Genomic DNA, 14,849 nt, shown 5'->3' on the forward strand with positions numbered 1-14,849 from the left:
TATGGGTGTATGTCATATATTTAGCAGTAGTATTTGAATAGAGATTACATTACGAAAAGAACATTTGCTTTTGGCGTTGGTTTTGGGTGATACACTGCACTCGAAGGCCGTTTGATTTTGATGAATTTTCAAATTTTCATTCTCCGGAATGGTTGGATAGCCCTGATAAGGGCTATTTTATGTACTGAAGAAAATGTTCTCCGGGTGGGATTTTTTTTACTTGGCCACTGCTGCTTGCAAGGAGCTGCACAAACTAAGTAATGCAGTCAGTCTACGGAGTCGGTCGCATCTTACCAATCGCCTTGTATGTTTGTGTGTTTATTGGGGCTTTAACCTAGTTGGTCATTTGCCCACAAACCGTCTTCTCATATTCGCCTTCTCATCCGGTGTTAAAATGTTTGATTTTATCCAATTGACCCCGGTTACTAGTACGGACCTCCACAAACTAAATAATGCAGCCAGTCCAAGGAGGCGGCCGCATCCTGACAATCGTCGTCCATGTGTTGATATAGTCTCCAGATTTGCGCCTCGATGCATGAAATTACCGGGAACCAATCACGAGCAAGCTTCGGTGACGTGTTATTAAAATAATTTTTCATTGTGTATGATAATTTCCATCCATCGGAAATGAAATAAAAATCAGAGTTGGTGAAGGAGAAGATTTTCAAATTTTAATTCGTTTTAGTGGTTTGATAACGCTAATATCTATTCGCTATTTGCTTGCTAAAAATATTATCCGGGTGGGAGGTGTTTGTTCCAATTGGTCCCGGTTACTAGCAACTAAATAATGAAGTCAGCACATGGAAGCGACCGCATCCTAGTAATCGTATTCTCTCACTTTATTGATATGCAGTCTCCCCCTGGGCTTCTGGCAACATTGTGGCTCATGATGTTCCAGATTTGCGGCCCGATGCTTGTGTTTGAAAGGGTGAAAGTGACTGCTTCTCGCCCCAGTGAGTCCGGATTACATCCCAGGTCGTTGCAATTTTCTGGGGTGAAAAATCTCACGCCAGCCGCTGGTCTCAGTACTTGCTGTTGATGTGCCGATTTTTTGGTTACAGATGGTGGAGTCACTTCTCTGCCATCAATGGTAGGCACTCAGTGCGAGTGGATACTGGACAACCAACCACGGATAAAATATCGAGTTGAATTAACTTTGTACAAAATAAGGCATTGCGTTGCGGAACTTGACCTTCTGTTTCAGCTGATTTCGTAGTCGAATCTTACGCTGATTTCGTTTTTAGATCAGAGTTGCTATAGGTTCGCTCGGAACTGTCACTTTTGTATGGATATTGTAAACAGAGCAAACCTGACCGTCCTTCCGGGCAAGTAACTGATCAGACCAGTGCGCCTGACCTCTGACTCATCAAACCAGGGCAACCAAGCAATGAAATCATTTAAACACACGTGCCCTGAAGTAGGACATTTCAAACAAAAGTCAACATTGTTTTGAAGCCAAATGCAACCGTAGACGGTCTACCCGGCTTGTTATCCAATCCAGTTTACTCGCTTTGAACGGATGTTGAAATAAAATCGATTCCTCAGTTTGAAATTAAATTCATGGTCCTCATTTGGGCCCATTGTAATTTTTTCCGCGTCGAAGATAGAAAAGAAAAAAAAACCCGCTGACACAACGATATTCGACTATGACCAAAACATCAAAGATTAACCACAGATAACAGACGTTTAGGCTCGTTTTAAGTCGTGTGTAAATACCCGCCACTGAAATTCCTAATAAGTCAGACGTCTGAAACACGTTTGGCAAACGTTTGTAGATGGCGCAGTGATCGATACAATGCAGTTAGAGTGGAGCTGTCAAACACTTGTAGCAAACTGTTGCGCAGATGGCATTAGTGAAACACGGATTTCCAACGTTTATCAATTTGAAAGTTTACACAGGTTTTTGAAGAAATTTTGTTCTAGCCTAAACGTCTGTTATCTGTGGATTAACCCTAGAAGAAACTCAGCCCTCCAGGCCTTGGTTAAAAAGTCGATTTTCATAGCGATTGTATGGCCTTCCTGTAGAAGAATGATGTGATTTGATGTGTCCCACGTCAAATTGCAACACATGAAAACGTCACAGAAAATTACCTAGTGGACCTATACTTTTTAGACTTTCAAACAATAAAATACGACCCTATAGCTATAAAATCGCATTAGTTTCATTTAAAAAAAATCAATATGTAATCCCCTAGTTTTAAGCAATTTAAAATGTAAAACAAAACAAAATTGGCACCTTTAAGCTAATGCAACGTGCCTTATCAAATAAACGATTTGAATAAAAAAAAAAAAAATGCGACCCATTTGTAAGTTTTTTGCATATTTAATTCTTTCAAACTCAATATCATAACCGTACGTTCTGCACGAAAACCCACTTTGGATGCTTCCCAGTATTTTGTGCCTTAGCTCCGGTGCGTTGGGGAGGGGGGTTAATGTCCTTGGATATGCAAGTAATTCCATTGGCTTCGTACCACTTCAGAACAACATTTGAATAGTGGCACAAGGCTAGACCCGTTTTTCCTTCGGAACATCAAATTTGTGCTGGGCGGTGAACAACAGTAGCTCCGGAAGCTGCTGGAAGTCCGCCTTGACGTAAGTCTCATCCATGATGAGACAATGAGGCTTCGTCAGCATCTGGGTGTTCCAGTTTTCGGGCCCGTGACTCTCCCACCGTATTTTGCCGTTCGTCACGATTTGGGGCCTTCTGCACTTTGCACGTATGCAGTCCCTCCTGGTCCTTAGCTCTCTGAACGAAAGACTTGGACAGAATCAACTTTTTGGCCACATCCCTGACAGAAGCATTGGGATTCCGCTTAAACGCTTTCACTACACGTTGTGATCTTGATCACTAATGTAAGAGGCCATGCATAAATGACGTAGCTACGTACCAAATTTGTGACTAAGTGTGACGAGGGGGACAGTACGGTCAGAAATTGTGCGACGTAGCATTAACTTCAATTTCTTTTGACGGGCTTCAAAACCCATTGATTAGAGAAAACAATTTAATGTTAGTTACGGAATTTCGACTCATCAAAATCCGTGTCGGTTAACGTTACTAAGCTAGCGCCGGATTGATGCCAGCTCCAAAAAACGGAGACACAATTTGTTCCCGAGCAAACCCCTAGTCAGGCGTGATGTCCCGCAAAAGAAAAAACAAACAATTTTCTCCTTAATGGAGAAAAAAAATAGTTTTTTTTACCAAAATTGTTCTCCACTAAGGAGAAATATAGCACAGTAGATAAAAACCGCCAAAAATTTGTAGGGACATGCGTTTGAGAGAAATGTAAAACATTTAATTTTTTTTATCGCCTGTCGCTTTGCGGAAGAGGGGAGGGTTGGTTGTTATTTGTGTACCGCCCCGAAGTAAAACATACATAAAACCCAAGATCAGTAATCTACTAAAAGGCCTTTTTTGTACTTTGCTTAATACAATATTACTTTTGTATTAACCAGATAAATAATTGACCCTATCATTCATCTTGCAGTTCCCTGAGGACTACTGTGATCACAACGACCACCACCATCAACGCCACCTCTGAGCAGATGCCGGAAGAGCTTCAGCAACAATTGGTGGAACAGATGAAACTAGCGGCAGCAGCGGCTGGATTGAATGAGGACAATGCGATAATTACGACCACAACGACAACCGATGAGGAAACACAGCCCAACTCACCTAGCAATGCAAAAACAACGACTACGACGACGACAAACACCATCACGCTGACCTCAACCGATGGAGATTTTCCCGAAGATGAATTGTTGCATAAGATAACCACGACCACGCAACTGTTGCAGCAATCGGGTCTACCTGAGCTGGTCAAGGAAACTCGAACTGTCACAGTCACGGAGGTAGTCGATGGAAAGCACGACACGAAACCTTCCATCAACACAATTGTCGACGAATTCATGAACGAGGAGAGGAAAAATTAAGCTTCTAGTTGTGGCAGCTTTCTAAGTACATGTTTAGGCACAACGATAATTAAGATTCAGCTATAGGCAGCAATGTGAAGTTGTTCTCTTTTATGTGGCCAAAACTGTGGATCAAGAACAAAGTTGAAATGATATTGCTACATTGTAGGGACTTATAATTCGTAGAACTTTGTTTCAACAATTCGAATAAGTTATTTTTCCAAAGTTTTTCAAATTTTATTGCATTGATCGTGTTTTAATCCACAAATTGTTTGCTTTATAATCAAATAAGTGCACTATACAGCAAATGTAGTTTGTAAAGATAGATGAGTACGTGAAAAGTATTGAATAGTATCATTAATTTTGGTAGTGCCTCAATATCATGCTTACTACCTGATAATGACAGAAAAGTGACACATTTCAGGGCAAGTGCGCGTTAAACACCTGCTGCAAGCAATGGAGTTGTAAAAATGTTCCCAGTTAATATCGAGAAACAGATTATTTATTTTTCTAACATTTATAAATATTGTTCGCATTAAAAACTGTACGAACATGAAAAAGTAATTCTTTCCACATTTTGATAGGATTCAAAACTAGGCAAAACTTTTTTATTTGGTTTCACGGGAAAGTTTAAGTAAATCTTTTGATTTAAACTAAAGAAATCATACAACCCCGGTCATTTGATTAGAAATTGGGTGCTGATGCAAAAAAATAATCGTGATAAATGGCAACTTTGTTCATATTTATCTAAACAAGATAAACTGTAACAAAATTTACAATTAAATACAAAAACAAAATGTAACTGATGTATGGAACAAGCTATATCAAATCAACAAACAGATTATATTATTGATCTTCTGGAAAAGTAGTTTTTAGCAATTTCTCTCATTTTCGATTGCCTAACAAAAACAGAAAATGAGACGCATAATATTGTAGATGTCACTACTATAAAAACAGTATTTTAAGAAGTTTTTCTCTTTTGTTTTTAATATTATACTACCTATTCTGTGTGACTATTTATTATAGACTTTCAACGGTAGCTCCCTTAACCGAATGTTTTATTTTCTTTATTGTCTTATTTTAAGTCGTCATTTTTGTTATAATTGTATTCATTGTTGTTTTCTTTTTCAACACAATTTCACAACATCGCCCGTCCTATCTTAAACAATCATTACACAAAGTCTACGTAGGTTCATTCCTTTCAGCATGAACTCTATCGTATAGAAAATGAGAGATTACAGTTCCCTCCCTTTCAAAAAAGCTATAACAATACAAGCCTGCTATGTTATATTTATTGCCCTTGTTAAAAATATAAGGATGAATTATATAAATCATTGAGAAGAAAAAAAAAACAAAGTAAAAACGTATATTTTCAAAAAAAAACACTAAGAGAGTCAACATTAATTGGATTGCATTGGAAAAAAAAATAAATCTTTATGGATTGTGAATATAAAAAAAAGTTATTTACAGATTGTCGGAAGCATAAAAATATTAACGCTGATATGAATAACTATTCTAAGTGGAAATTGAATACCTTAGTGCTTGATAATCTATGGAAATGGATTCATTGCAATACAAACTTCATTCAAACGAACGCTGGATAATAGTAATATATTGCATTACATAACATAAGAACTACCAGACAAAAAATGTGAATCATATTTAAGGTGATCAAGTAAAAATTCAAAAAAGAAATAAATTTAATCCATCTGAAACATGTTATAGTTCATAAAATTATCGAACTCTCCATCCAAAGCATTTTAGCTTGTCCCACTACTTTTAAATTGCTTTCATAAGGCTGTTGTAATGCTCGTTTCACAGAGTCTACCTGTACAAATACATGTGTATACATCTTTTTAAATCTCCATCGACAAAAATCGGTCGCTTCCCATGTAATTTTGTACGTTGTGGTTCGATATGATTAAAGGTCTGGTGTAGCATTTGGACAAAGACGATAAAGTACAAGATATCCCACTACAAAGAACAAAGGCCAAGTAGTTACATCTTACTGCTATATAGGTAAGATTTCTGCGTGTAAATCTTTTATGATCTGCCCAAACACTTCATTATTTAGTATGATGCGCACCCCGACAGACTGGTTCCAGCTATGGATCTCTCCAATCAGTACTGGCAGCCGCAGGATGAAAACGAGAATCGAAAATTACTTTTCAAACATACTCTTCCAGTATACTTTTTCCAGTTGCTAACCGCCATTCTTTACCGCTTAGCTAATGCGCTTCAGAAGGATGTACTCATTTCTCTTCGATGATTTCGTTTTATTTACCATTCTCTTCGCTCTCATGTCGGTGCGAACAGAACGATATTCTCAAATGCGCAGCGTGCATTGAAGCGAAGAACAGAAAAATGCGCGCTATGCGATACTCTGTCGTGGCTGCAGAGTGGAATTTCATAAAAGAAATACACGTTGATTCACATCTTTACCTTTCGTAGAAGCAATACCAAATGTTTTCTGTGATGTTAAGGATCAAGTTACCTCAAGGCTTGGTAGTGTGCGTAAGAAAAATTGTCTTCAGCTTTGCCACAATATTATCCATTTAAACCTTTCCAAAACTCTGAAAAAACAATATCAGTCGATTTATTAGATCATCACGATTTAATTCATGCAAAATACCTGCTGGAAAAACTATCGGCTTAGCTGAATGGTGCTTTTGAAAAAGTGGCTGTGGTTTTTTCATTGCGCCGTTGTGTTGCGTACCCCAGTACGGTGTGGTAGTGTGACAAAAAATCACAGCCACTTTTTCAAAAGCACCATTTAGCGAAACCGATAGTTTTTCCAGTGGCTATTTTGTATGATTTGAATCGTTGTGATCTAATAAATCGGCTGATTTTCTTCTTTTAGAGTTTTGAAAAGGTTTAAATGGATAATCTGGTGGCAAAGCTGAACACAATTTTTCCTACCCATACTACCCAGCGTTCAAATTTAACACATGCTCAAAAAAGGTAACTTGAACCTTAACAAGTCTCGGCAAACATTGATTACATCGTAAAACCCACTGTTAAAATTCTCTTTGAATGGAAATTCCGGACAAGCCGTTACTAGCCACAGTGTTCACAGCGCTTAATGAGGGATTTTTTTTTCTCTTTTGTCTACTAGGTACCAACATCTGAGTGGCGAGTAACCGTTTGTCCGGAGTATTCACTCAAATCTCAATCAATTTTGACAGTTGACTTATAAGCCCTAATCATATGTTTGTCGAGAAATCGTATTAGTTCATTTGAAAGGTTATTATTGAAATTGCCATAATTCTCCAATCAATTGACCTATCGAACACTTCATAGAGATGCACCGAATATTCGGTCGACCGAATATCCGGACCAAATACCAGACGATTTTGATTTAAGCCGAATATACGGTACGCCGAATAATTAAACATTAAATATTCGGTATTCGCTTGAGAGCCGAATATTACTATTTGGTACATCTCAAATTACGAAGATAATTTATTCTGCAATTCCGATATATAATCTGTTGGGTTTGAAAAAAAAATGTTTTCCATGTCCACTGGAGGAACAACTGTGCATTGTGATGTAGTATATGGGTGAAAGCTTATATGCGATAGTTACGGTTAGGGAATTAATTGAATGGAGTGTAAAATTTATCCAAATTTATTCCTATATATCATAGTCACTGTTACCTTCAAAGCAGGTAATCCAACATTTAACACAAAAACTAGCACTTTAAGTGCATCTTCAATCACTGAAATTGCCAGACGGCATAATTGCTAGCACCGTCCGCACGTGGCCGATACCGTTCCACTGTGATGTTCTCATCGAACACACTATCGACATTGTAGAATCTTCGAAGTTCTTCTATCGCCCGCTCTTCCATTTGTGTGTGAACCAACGATTTGGATTTGATTTTTTCGTAGTACTGCTTCTGCCGACGTTCATCAGCGAGAATTTTGCTAAACTGTCCGTCAGCCGCGGTTATAGAAGATGAGGTTTTACTAGTCGATGGTTTTGGAGAGGAGGCAATCGCACCATTGCTCAATGGAGAGGCAGGTTTGTAGCTTTCCTTTTTATTAGACAGCTTACGGCCGTCACCTGGTGGCGTTATAGCTATAGGGCTTGATTTTGACATATTAGCTGCCGAGTTGTGCAAGTTCTTCCATGGGTTCGATGGCATTACTTGTGCTTCAGGTGAAATCACTTGAATCACCTCTTTTGGTTTGTCAGAGGTAGATGACAGTCGTTTACGCTGCCTTTGCGATAATTTTTGTTTCTGCATAGTAAAATCGCTCAAATTGAACATTGTAACACGACTGCCGCTGTACCCAGAATCGTAGTCTTCGTCTTTTTTGTCCTCTGAAGAGAGATTTGTTTCTTTAGCAGGTGAGGACGTCTTCCCCAGGATAGACTTTAAATTTGAGAAGTTCCCTTCTACCTTAGTTTCATTTTTGACTATTTCATTAATTTTCACAGCGGCTGTAACAGACTTTTTCTTGGGATCCATTACTTTTTGCCAATGTTTTACTTCTATGTCCGGAACAAATTTCGATTCAACAGCACCATTGATAATTTTTTTTCCTTCATTTTTTACAACAGGTATCTCCTCAAATGAAAGATCCCTTATGTATTCCATTGCCTCCTTTTCATAGTTTCGTTTTTTCATCTGCAGTTTGGTACTTTTTGGAGTGACCTTCCCTTTAAGTGTTTTGATTTTACCCGTGTTTAATTCAGATTCTCTGGTGCTTAAATCTATGCTGAATCCTTCAACAAAGCGTAGTAAATCTTCATCACTAACAGCATCAGGTGAAGGCGTTATCATTCGATAATCTTTCAAATGATAAAAATCCTTATAGAAAGCGTCAATCTGTTCCAAAGTCCGCGCATCGATTCCATCCAGAGAACGAAGCTCTAGTAGTTTAGCCAAATTAACACTGATAAACTGCATACAAAGTTCGTTAAGCAACGCACAATTGTACTGAAAGCCGAATTCAATCAGCTCACCAACGTTCTTCAGATTTATCCTATCACTGATCATCACTTCGTACAACCTTTTTAGCTCCGAGATGAAAAATTGATCGCAAATGATGACCATATTCAATAAGAAGCTTTCCGAGTATTTTTGCTCCTGAACTCGTTGGTAATTATTGTCATACAGGAAATCTACAATAGGATCCATATGCTCCAACGAAATTGTCGATAAGTTGACTTTGTTACTCTGCAAAATAAGAAAAGTAGAGATATATACTGGTAGCACATATAAATGATCACTCACTTCGGTCCACGTGTGGCTGAACATCATATTAAAGTACTCGAGCCGAGATATCAGTATGCATTTGTGGGCCTTGATTTCCTGATTATCTTTTAAGATAATGGTGACGTCTCTGAGCTCCGGATACGAGTCGCGTGCCAGTTTTGGAAACTCCTCAATCAATAGATCATTTGACAGTCTGGATTCAAATCATGGAAAAAATTATTAACGGATTATATTATCCCTTCAAAGCCGAACTCACTTATTCAATGATTCGTTCAATGCACCAATTTCGAACTGCTTAAAAACTTTTCTAAGACGTACCGCCATTTCACTTAAGCTTTCACCCCCTTGTTTCGAGTTGGGCTGTAAATATTTAACAAGCTTTTCGACATCATCCCGCGAAATTAACGTATTACAATAGATATACCGCAGCACAAGTTCAAAAATCGGGGCGGCTAGACCGTCATAACCGTTTAGATGAATTTCGCGTTCTCCCGGTCGTTTTTCTATCAACTTTCGTAAATGCCTACACCGATGATAGATTATGAAACGATGAACCGGAAACATTTGGTATTCGACCACAAATACCAGATCATGCACTCCGTCCGACTCGTGCGCTTCATTTAGAAGTGTTCCAAAGTCGTAATTAGATTCTTTCATGTCCGGGATGTTGAAGTAGCGTCGGGAGTTTTCCTAGACAAAAATGTAACATGGAATTAAGACTTAGATATTAGCGGATAATTGTAGTACAACGGGTTTATCAATATAGTTTACTTACCGTTAGAACAGCAAAATTATCCCCATCGTCGTTACAAACAAAGTCTACAATATTGCTCAAATTCTTGATCCGCTTCAGCTCGATCCTGGTCTTATTGGTGATGCTCATTTCTTTTTTCGTGTACGTCTCTGTATATTCACTGGTATGGGCTACCGTTTGAGCATTGAGCTTATGCGTAATTGTTCCATGATACAAATGACCCAACAGTAGGATAAGCGCATGATTATTACACCAAACAATTTTCTCTATCTCCAAATTCCTGGATTGAGCAAACACACAGCGAACAAATTGTTGGCAGTCTTCGTACCAAATGTAAATGTTTTTGGAAATTGTAACAGCTATGATCCTCAGTGGCTTTGATTGCTTCGATGTGTCCTCTTTTTTGGATACAAACTCTCCACCCGACACCGAAATGCATTCAAATGTTTCCATCAGTGGGTTTTTGTACGTTCGCCTCTTGAAGTTGTTGAAAATATATAAATAGCACGATTTAGTGTATACTACAATAGTTGCATTGCTTGATTCCACAATTTTCACCGCATGGTTCCCATTCGTCATCATTGGTTTGTCCTTGGTCAACTCCAACTCCAAGGAAATTAATCGTGGCAGCACAACTGGATTGTATTCCTTCTTCATGCCGAATTGGCCACCGTTGTAACCCCATACGTAAACACCTTCTATGCATACTGCTATTGAGTGGAAGTCCTTAGCTATTATGCGGATAATTTTTTTATCGCTGTAATATAAAAGCATTGATAATTTATTTTTCACTTTATATTCTGCTTACTAACGCAAAATTGTGCAAGCCTCCTATTTCTCTAAAAGTTAATTGTTTTTCCGGAGGAGGCTTTATGCCCAACTGGTAGTGGTTGTTCTCTCCGCAGGAATAAATCTGTAAACGGTACACATTGTCTCTAAATATTGTTCACATGAGTATAATAAATTAAATTAACTTACAACATTGTGGCTAGATAACAAAAGTGTGTGGTATCTTCCGGTGCTTACATCGATAAGGTGTTCCTCGGCATTTCTGGTTTGAATGACCAGTTTTGAAGGAGTCACGATTGTATTTTCAGCACCATTCCCTAGCCGTCCTCCTCGTCCATGTCCTGTGGTATAAATATCACCTGATTTTGTCAAAAATGCACTGTGATATGAATTCATTGACATCTTTTGTATCGCTATTCGATTCTTGCGAAAATAGTCTATAAAGTCTGGAATATCCCTGCCTTCAATGTTGCCTATGCCCAGATTGTAGTTTTTGTTTTTACCCCAGACCATCAGTTCATGCCCGATCTCACTGCGAATAAATAAAACTTTGCAATGCACAAATAAATATTGTCACAACTTCCTATAATCGCAGGTCATTCTCATGCAAATAAGGATTTCAAAGATCATGAAATAAATATGCGATTATGGGCAGTCATATTGTCACAATTCCTCACTTATCTCTATGCTTCGGTATATTACTGCACAACTGCAACGGATTGACAAAATCCTCATCCGGGGAGTCAATGTTTGCACCATACTTCAGCAACAAGACTGCCACTCCCACACATCCATAGTATATGGCTCGATGCAGCGCTGTATGGCCAGATTCACGATCTTTCAGACTTATGTTTGCACCGTTCTTTATTAGCCATTCCGCTATAGAATATCGCCCTACGGATGCCGCTAAGTGAAGAGCACTTCTCCTCTGAAAGCGAATTATCAAAATTAAAACCTCGATTTGGAACCAGTAAGCTTTGATACCTGATCATCCAAAATATCTGCAAAATTCCGACATGACTTAGCCACGAACGCGGCCAGCAATTCATCGGACACGGATTTTTTCGTGAGGGTAGTAGTGATTGCATTCCCATGGCTCAGCAAGCGACACTTTTTTGTACACTCATAATCGAATGTCGATATCGACACGGACATTGGAATTACACAATCTAGGAAATGAAGTGTCCGGACTAATCAGTGCAGAATATTAATTCCCAATATTCAGTGTCAATAAACAGGTGAATGCGCACGAACGAAGCCGAGCCGGTTTGACAGCCACTGAAGTGCAGGGATCAGGGTGACCAGATAGAATTCCTTAATATCGGTAGGATCCAGGTAACTGGCGTCCCTATCTCTACATACAGAGTTTGACAATAGGCAACATCGTTTTTCCACCGATCAATGGGGGTCAGTTCGACAACGTCAAAATCGCTTGAAATGTCATCAACAAACAGCGGTAGCAGTAAACAATAGAAAACAATACACACTTTCTCTATTTTGATGCAAGCTAAAGTGCTCTTCGTTTGTATTTAGACAAGTTTCGTTAATTTTGTTACAAACAAAGTTTTTTATGTTGACTACGCCAATATGACGTCATGTCATCCTCCTGGTAGGATCAGAGTTTTTTATAGTAGAGTTGCGTAAAGAGGATTGACAACATTGGACCAATCATTGGTCTTATTTAAATTTTGGCAACCTTTTATTTTTAGTTAAATTTCAAATGACTTCATCCGAACCAGGTATCTGCTACGCCGCCATGATTTCTACACTGAACAAACTAGAAACGTATTTTTTACCGGAAAATTCAGGTGATGTTAAAAAAATAGGAATCCTTTCAATTTTATGTGATGCACGTAAAATTTAACAACTTGGTAATAAAACTTATTAGATTTTTGAGTGAAGGTTATGTGTCATGTTGATAAAAGTTACGTGAAATTCACATACCTTTTACTGGAGCTCACAGTGAGAAAATTACTGTTTTATAAACTCAAGATGGCGTCAACTGGATATACGCGTTCATTATTGTTGGATGATTTAGGCTTCCCTGAAAGTCTACTAGATGTTTTCGAGCGTAAGATTCATTGATATTCAAATAAATAAACCCTTCTCTATAAAATGTTTCAATTTTCAGAGTGCGGGATCGGATTATTCGAAGTAATAACCTTCTCGATTGAAGAGTTACAGTGTCATTTGCAGCAAACGGATGCTGATTGGAAAATTGAGGTTATTTTTGAAGCTATAAGTTCCTGGCGAAAAAGAAATGTAGTTCAATTGATATTTTATGGTAAACACTTATTTTCATATTTGTATCTATTAATTTATAGAAATCAGCGATCCTCAGTGCATTAACCAGCAACGGACTTCCCGGAAATGGAGGAGCAAACGAACCCTGTGAGTCAAGTGGAAGCGTGCTGAATACACATGCACTTGAAAGAGAGCAGCGGGGCTTATTACTTACACCCGTCAATGAATCGACCGATTCGGGAATTGTGTCTACAAAAACAGTAGGCTGTGTACCCCTTGAAATAAGAAGTCAGATTGACTCTGATTCATTATGTACCGGAAATGAGTCCTCAAAAATACTGGACGAACTTGAGCTGCTAGATGTAAGCCAGAGCACGCCATCAGTGTCGTCGAATGGCGAGGCGGAACTAGCGACTGCTAGTGTTTCAGGTAGGATTATTTCAAATTTGCTAATACGGTGCAAAGTTCCATCATTTGAATTGCATTTAAAACGTCGAATAAAGCAATACACGCGCGTTTTAACGTTCAATATTTTTATCAATACTAGACAGTATTGACTAAAGCATTGTACGTGTAATGGAAAAAAAATGTATTGACGATGTGTATTTCAAATGGGATTGGCGTATTAAAGTAATATCGTCAACACTCGCATTGAAAAAATATTGAACGTGTAAGAGCCGCTTTAGTGCATTTGACATAATACCTTCACATAAAGCATTCTAGCTAACAGCAACTGCACTTGTATTTATCTTTTCCTATTCTTCTTGCAGCTAGTTTTAATGACGGGATCGGAACGAACGAAACCGAGCGTAGACAGGAAAAACAAAACAACGAGGAACACCCACCATATTCATCTGATACTGTGTTTTCTCCAAGCATTTTAGCAGCGCTCTTGAAAAATTCAGAGGAAGGGAAAGATATTTTGCGTAGATCAACACTTGGCGAACTGAGCGAGGCCAAACAACTGGCATTAGCTGGTATTATCGCAAAATATCATCTGGCGACTAAGGATCAACTTCGCGTGGATGATTTGGAGAGATATGCTTTGGCTATAACCACAATCTTTAAATCGGAACGCAAGGTATAACCCATACACATTTTATATTACGCATGGGACATAAAAAGAACATACTTTCTATTGTAGGAGAGTTATTACATTCCCCGAGGTGGAGACCGTCGTAATCACGGCGGTAAAATAATAAATAAAATTGGAAATTTAAAACAAAAGAAGAGAAAAAGCGACGCAAAGGAAGAACATTTGAAAAAACTCAAATCAGGCGAGTCAACATGCGATGCACCCTCCGACAGCAAACAATCGATTGAAGCATATGAATGGTTAGCTTTGAATGATACGCCGTGGTCTACAGTACTTGACAAATGGTCAATAAGTTTTGATTCGCGTAAAACGATACTAGGAGACAAAAAGCTCGTCAAAAAAGCCTTAAGATTGTATGGGCATTACAAAAATTCGAATGGTTTTCAGTTGGTAAATCAACTACTACGAATACTACTAATAAAAATAATAAGTTTTCATTTTTAGATTGATATTGATTTTCGACTACTCACATTGGAACTAGTGGATTGCAAGTATTAGTTGCTATTCGCCCTGCGTTAATTGCTTACATTTCAAACACGGCGTTGGATCCATCTGCTGAAGGTTTATTGAGATTATTGAAAAGCACTACTACAAGCGAAGGTACTCTTTTGAGTGTGATAGTGAATTTATGAGACAATTATTTATATATTTTCCGATTTCTTCATTTTTAGATGTTAAACATTGTGCGCTGTTGCTAGGATTGCACACAGTACTACCTCCAATCGCAGCAGTATCCCGATACAAACCCACAATCTGTACGGCCCAAGACGATACCATTGTCTTTGCAGAATCTTTAGACGCAGCTATAGAAAAAGTTCGAACAATCTGTATGG

General features: G+C 38.4%; 3 protein-coding genes and 1 long non-coding RNA gene across 10 annotated transcripts in view; 3 read left to right on the forward strand and 1 right to left on the reverse strand.

Moving 5' to 3' along the window:
* Nucleotides 1–5,624, forward strand: part of LOC131682523 (ankyrin-3) — a 174,589-nt gene extending 168,965 nt beyond the window's left edge. For all 7 annotated transcript variants that reach the window (XM_058964053.1, XM_058964058.1, XM_058964059.1 and 4 more), the window contains one exon: nucleotides 3,486–5,624. In XM_058964053.1, coding sequence (XP_058820036.1) covers nucleotides 3,486–3,930 — 445 coding nt within the window. In that variant the 3' untranslated portion in view covers nucleotides 3,931–5,624. The remainder of the gene's footprint in view (nucleotides 1–3,485) is intronic.
* A 1,896-nt stretch (nucleotides 5,625–7,520) lies between these two features.
* On the reverse strand, nucleotides 7,521–11,968 carry LOC131682527 (inhibitor of Bruton tyrosine kinase). Its single transcript, XM_058964062.1, has 8 exons — nucleotides 11,661–11,968; nucleotides 11,354–11,604; nucleotides 10,866–11,208; nucleotides 10,700–10,800; nucleotides 9,909–10,644; nucleotides 9,390–9,823; nucleotides 9,152–9,326; nucleotides 7,521–9,094 (listed from the first exon to the last, which is right to left on the reverse strand). The coding sequence occupies exons 1-8, from the start codon at nucleotides 11,829–11,831 to the stop codon at nucleotides 7,625–7,627; spliced, it is 3,681 nt and encodes a 1,226-aa protein (XP_058820045.1). The 5' UTR covers nucleotides 11,832–11,968; the 3' UTR covers nucleotides 7,521–7,624.
* A 545-nt stretch (nucleotides 11,969–12,513) lies between these two features.
* Nucleotides 12,514–13,083, forward strand: LOC131678672 (uncharacterized). The gene is made up of 3 exons (XR_009303719.1): nucleotides 12,514–12,747; nucleotides 12,808–12,938; nucleotides 13,001–13,083. It is a non-coding gene; the product is annotated as an uncharacterized LOC131678672 (long non-coding RNA).
* Nucleotides 13,084–13,142: 59 nt separating this feature from the next.
* Nucleotides 13,143–14,514, forward strand: LOC131679959 (uncharacterized). The gene is made up of 5 exons (XM_058960702.1): nucleotides 13,143–13,165; nucleotides 13,207–13,349; nucleotides 13,691–14,001; nucleotides 14,065–14,406; nucleotides 14,461–14,514. Exons 1-5 carry the CDS (start codon nucleotides 13,143–13,145, stop codon nucleotides 14,512–14,514), a joined length of 873 nt encoding a protein of 290 aa, XP_058816685.1.
* Nucleotides 14,515–14,849: the final 335 nt, after the last annotated feature.

This window comes from Topomyia yanbarensis, chromosome 2 (assembly GCF_030247195.1).
Source record: "Topomyia yanbarensis strain Yona2022 chromosome 2, ASM3024719v1, whole genome shotgun sequence".
NCBI lineage: Eukaryota > Metazoa > Arthropoda > Insecta > Diptera > Culicidae > Topomyia > Topomyia yanbarensis.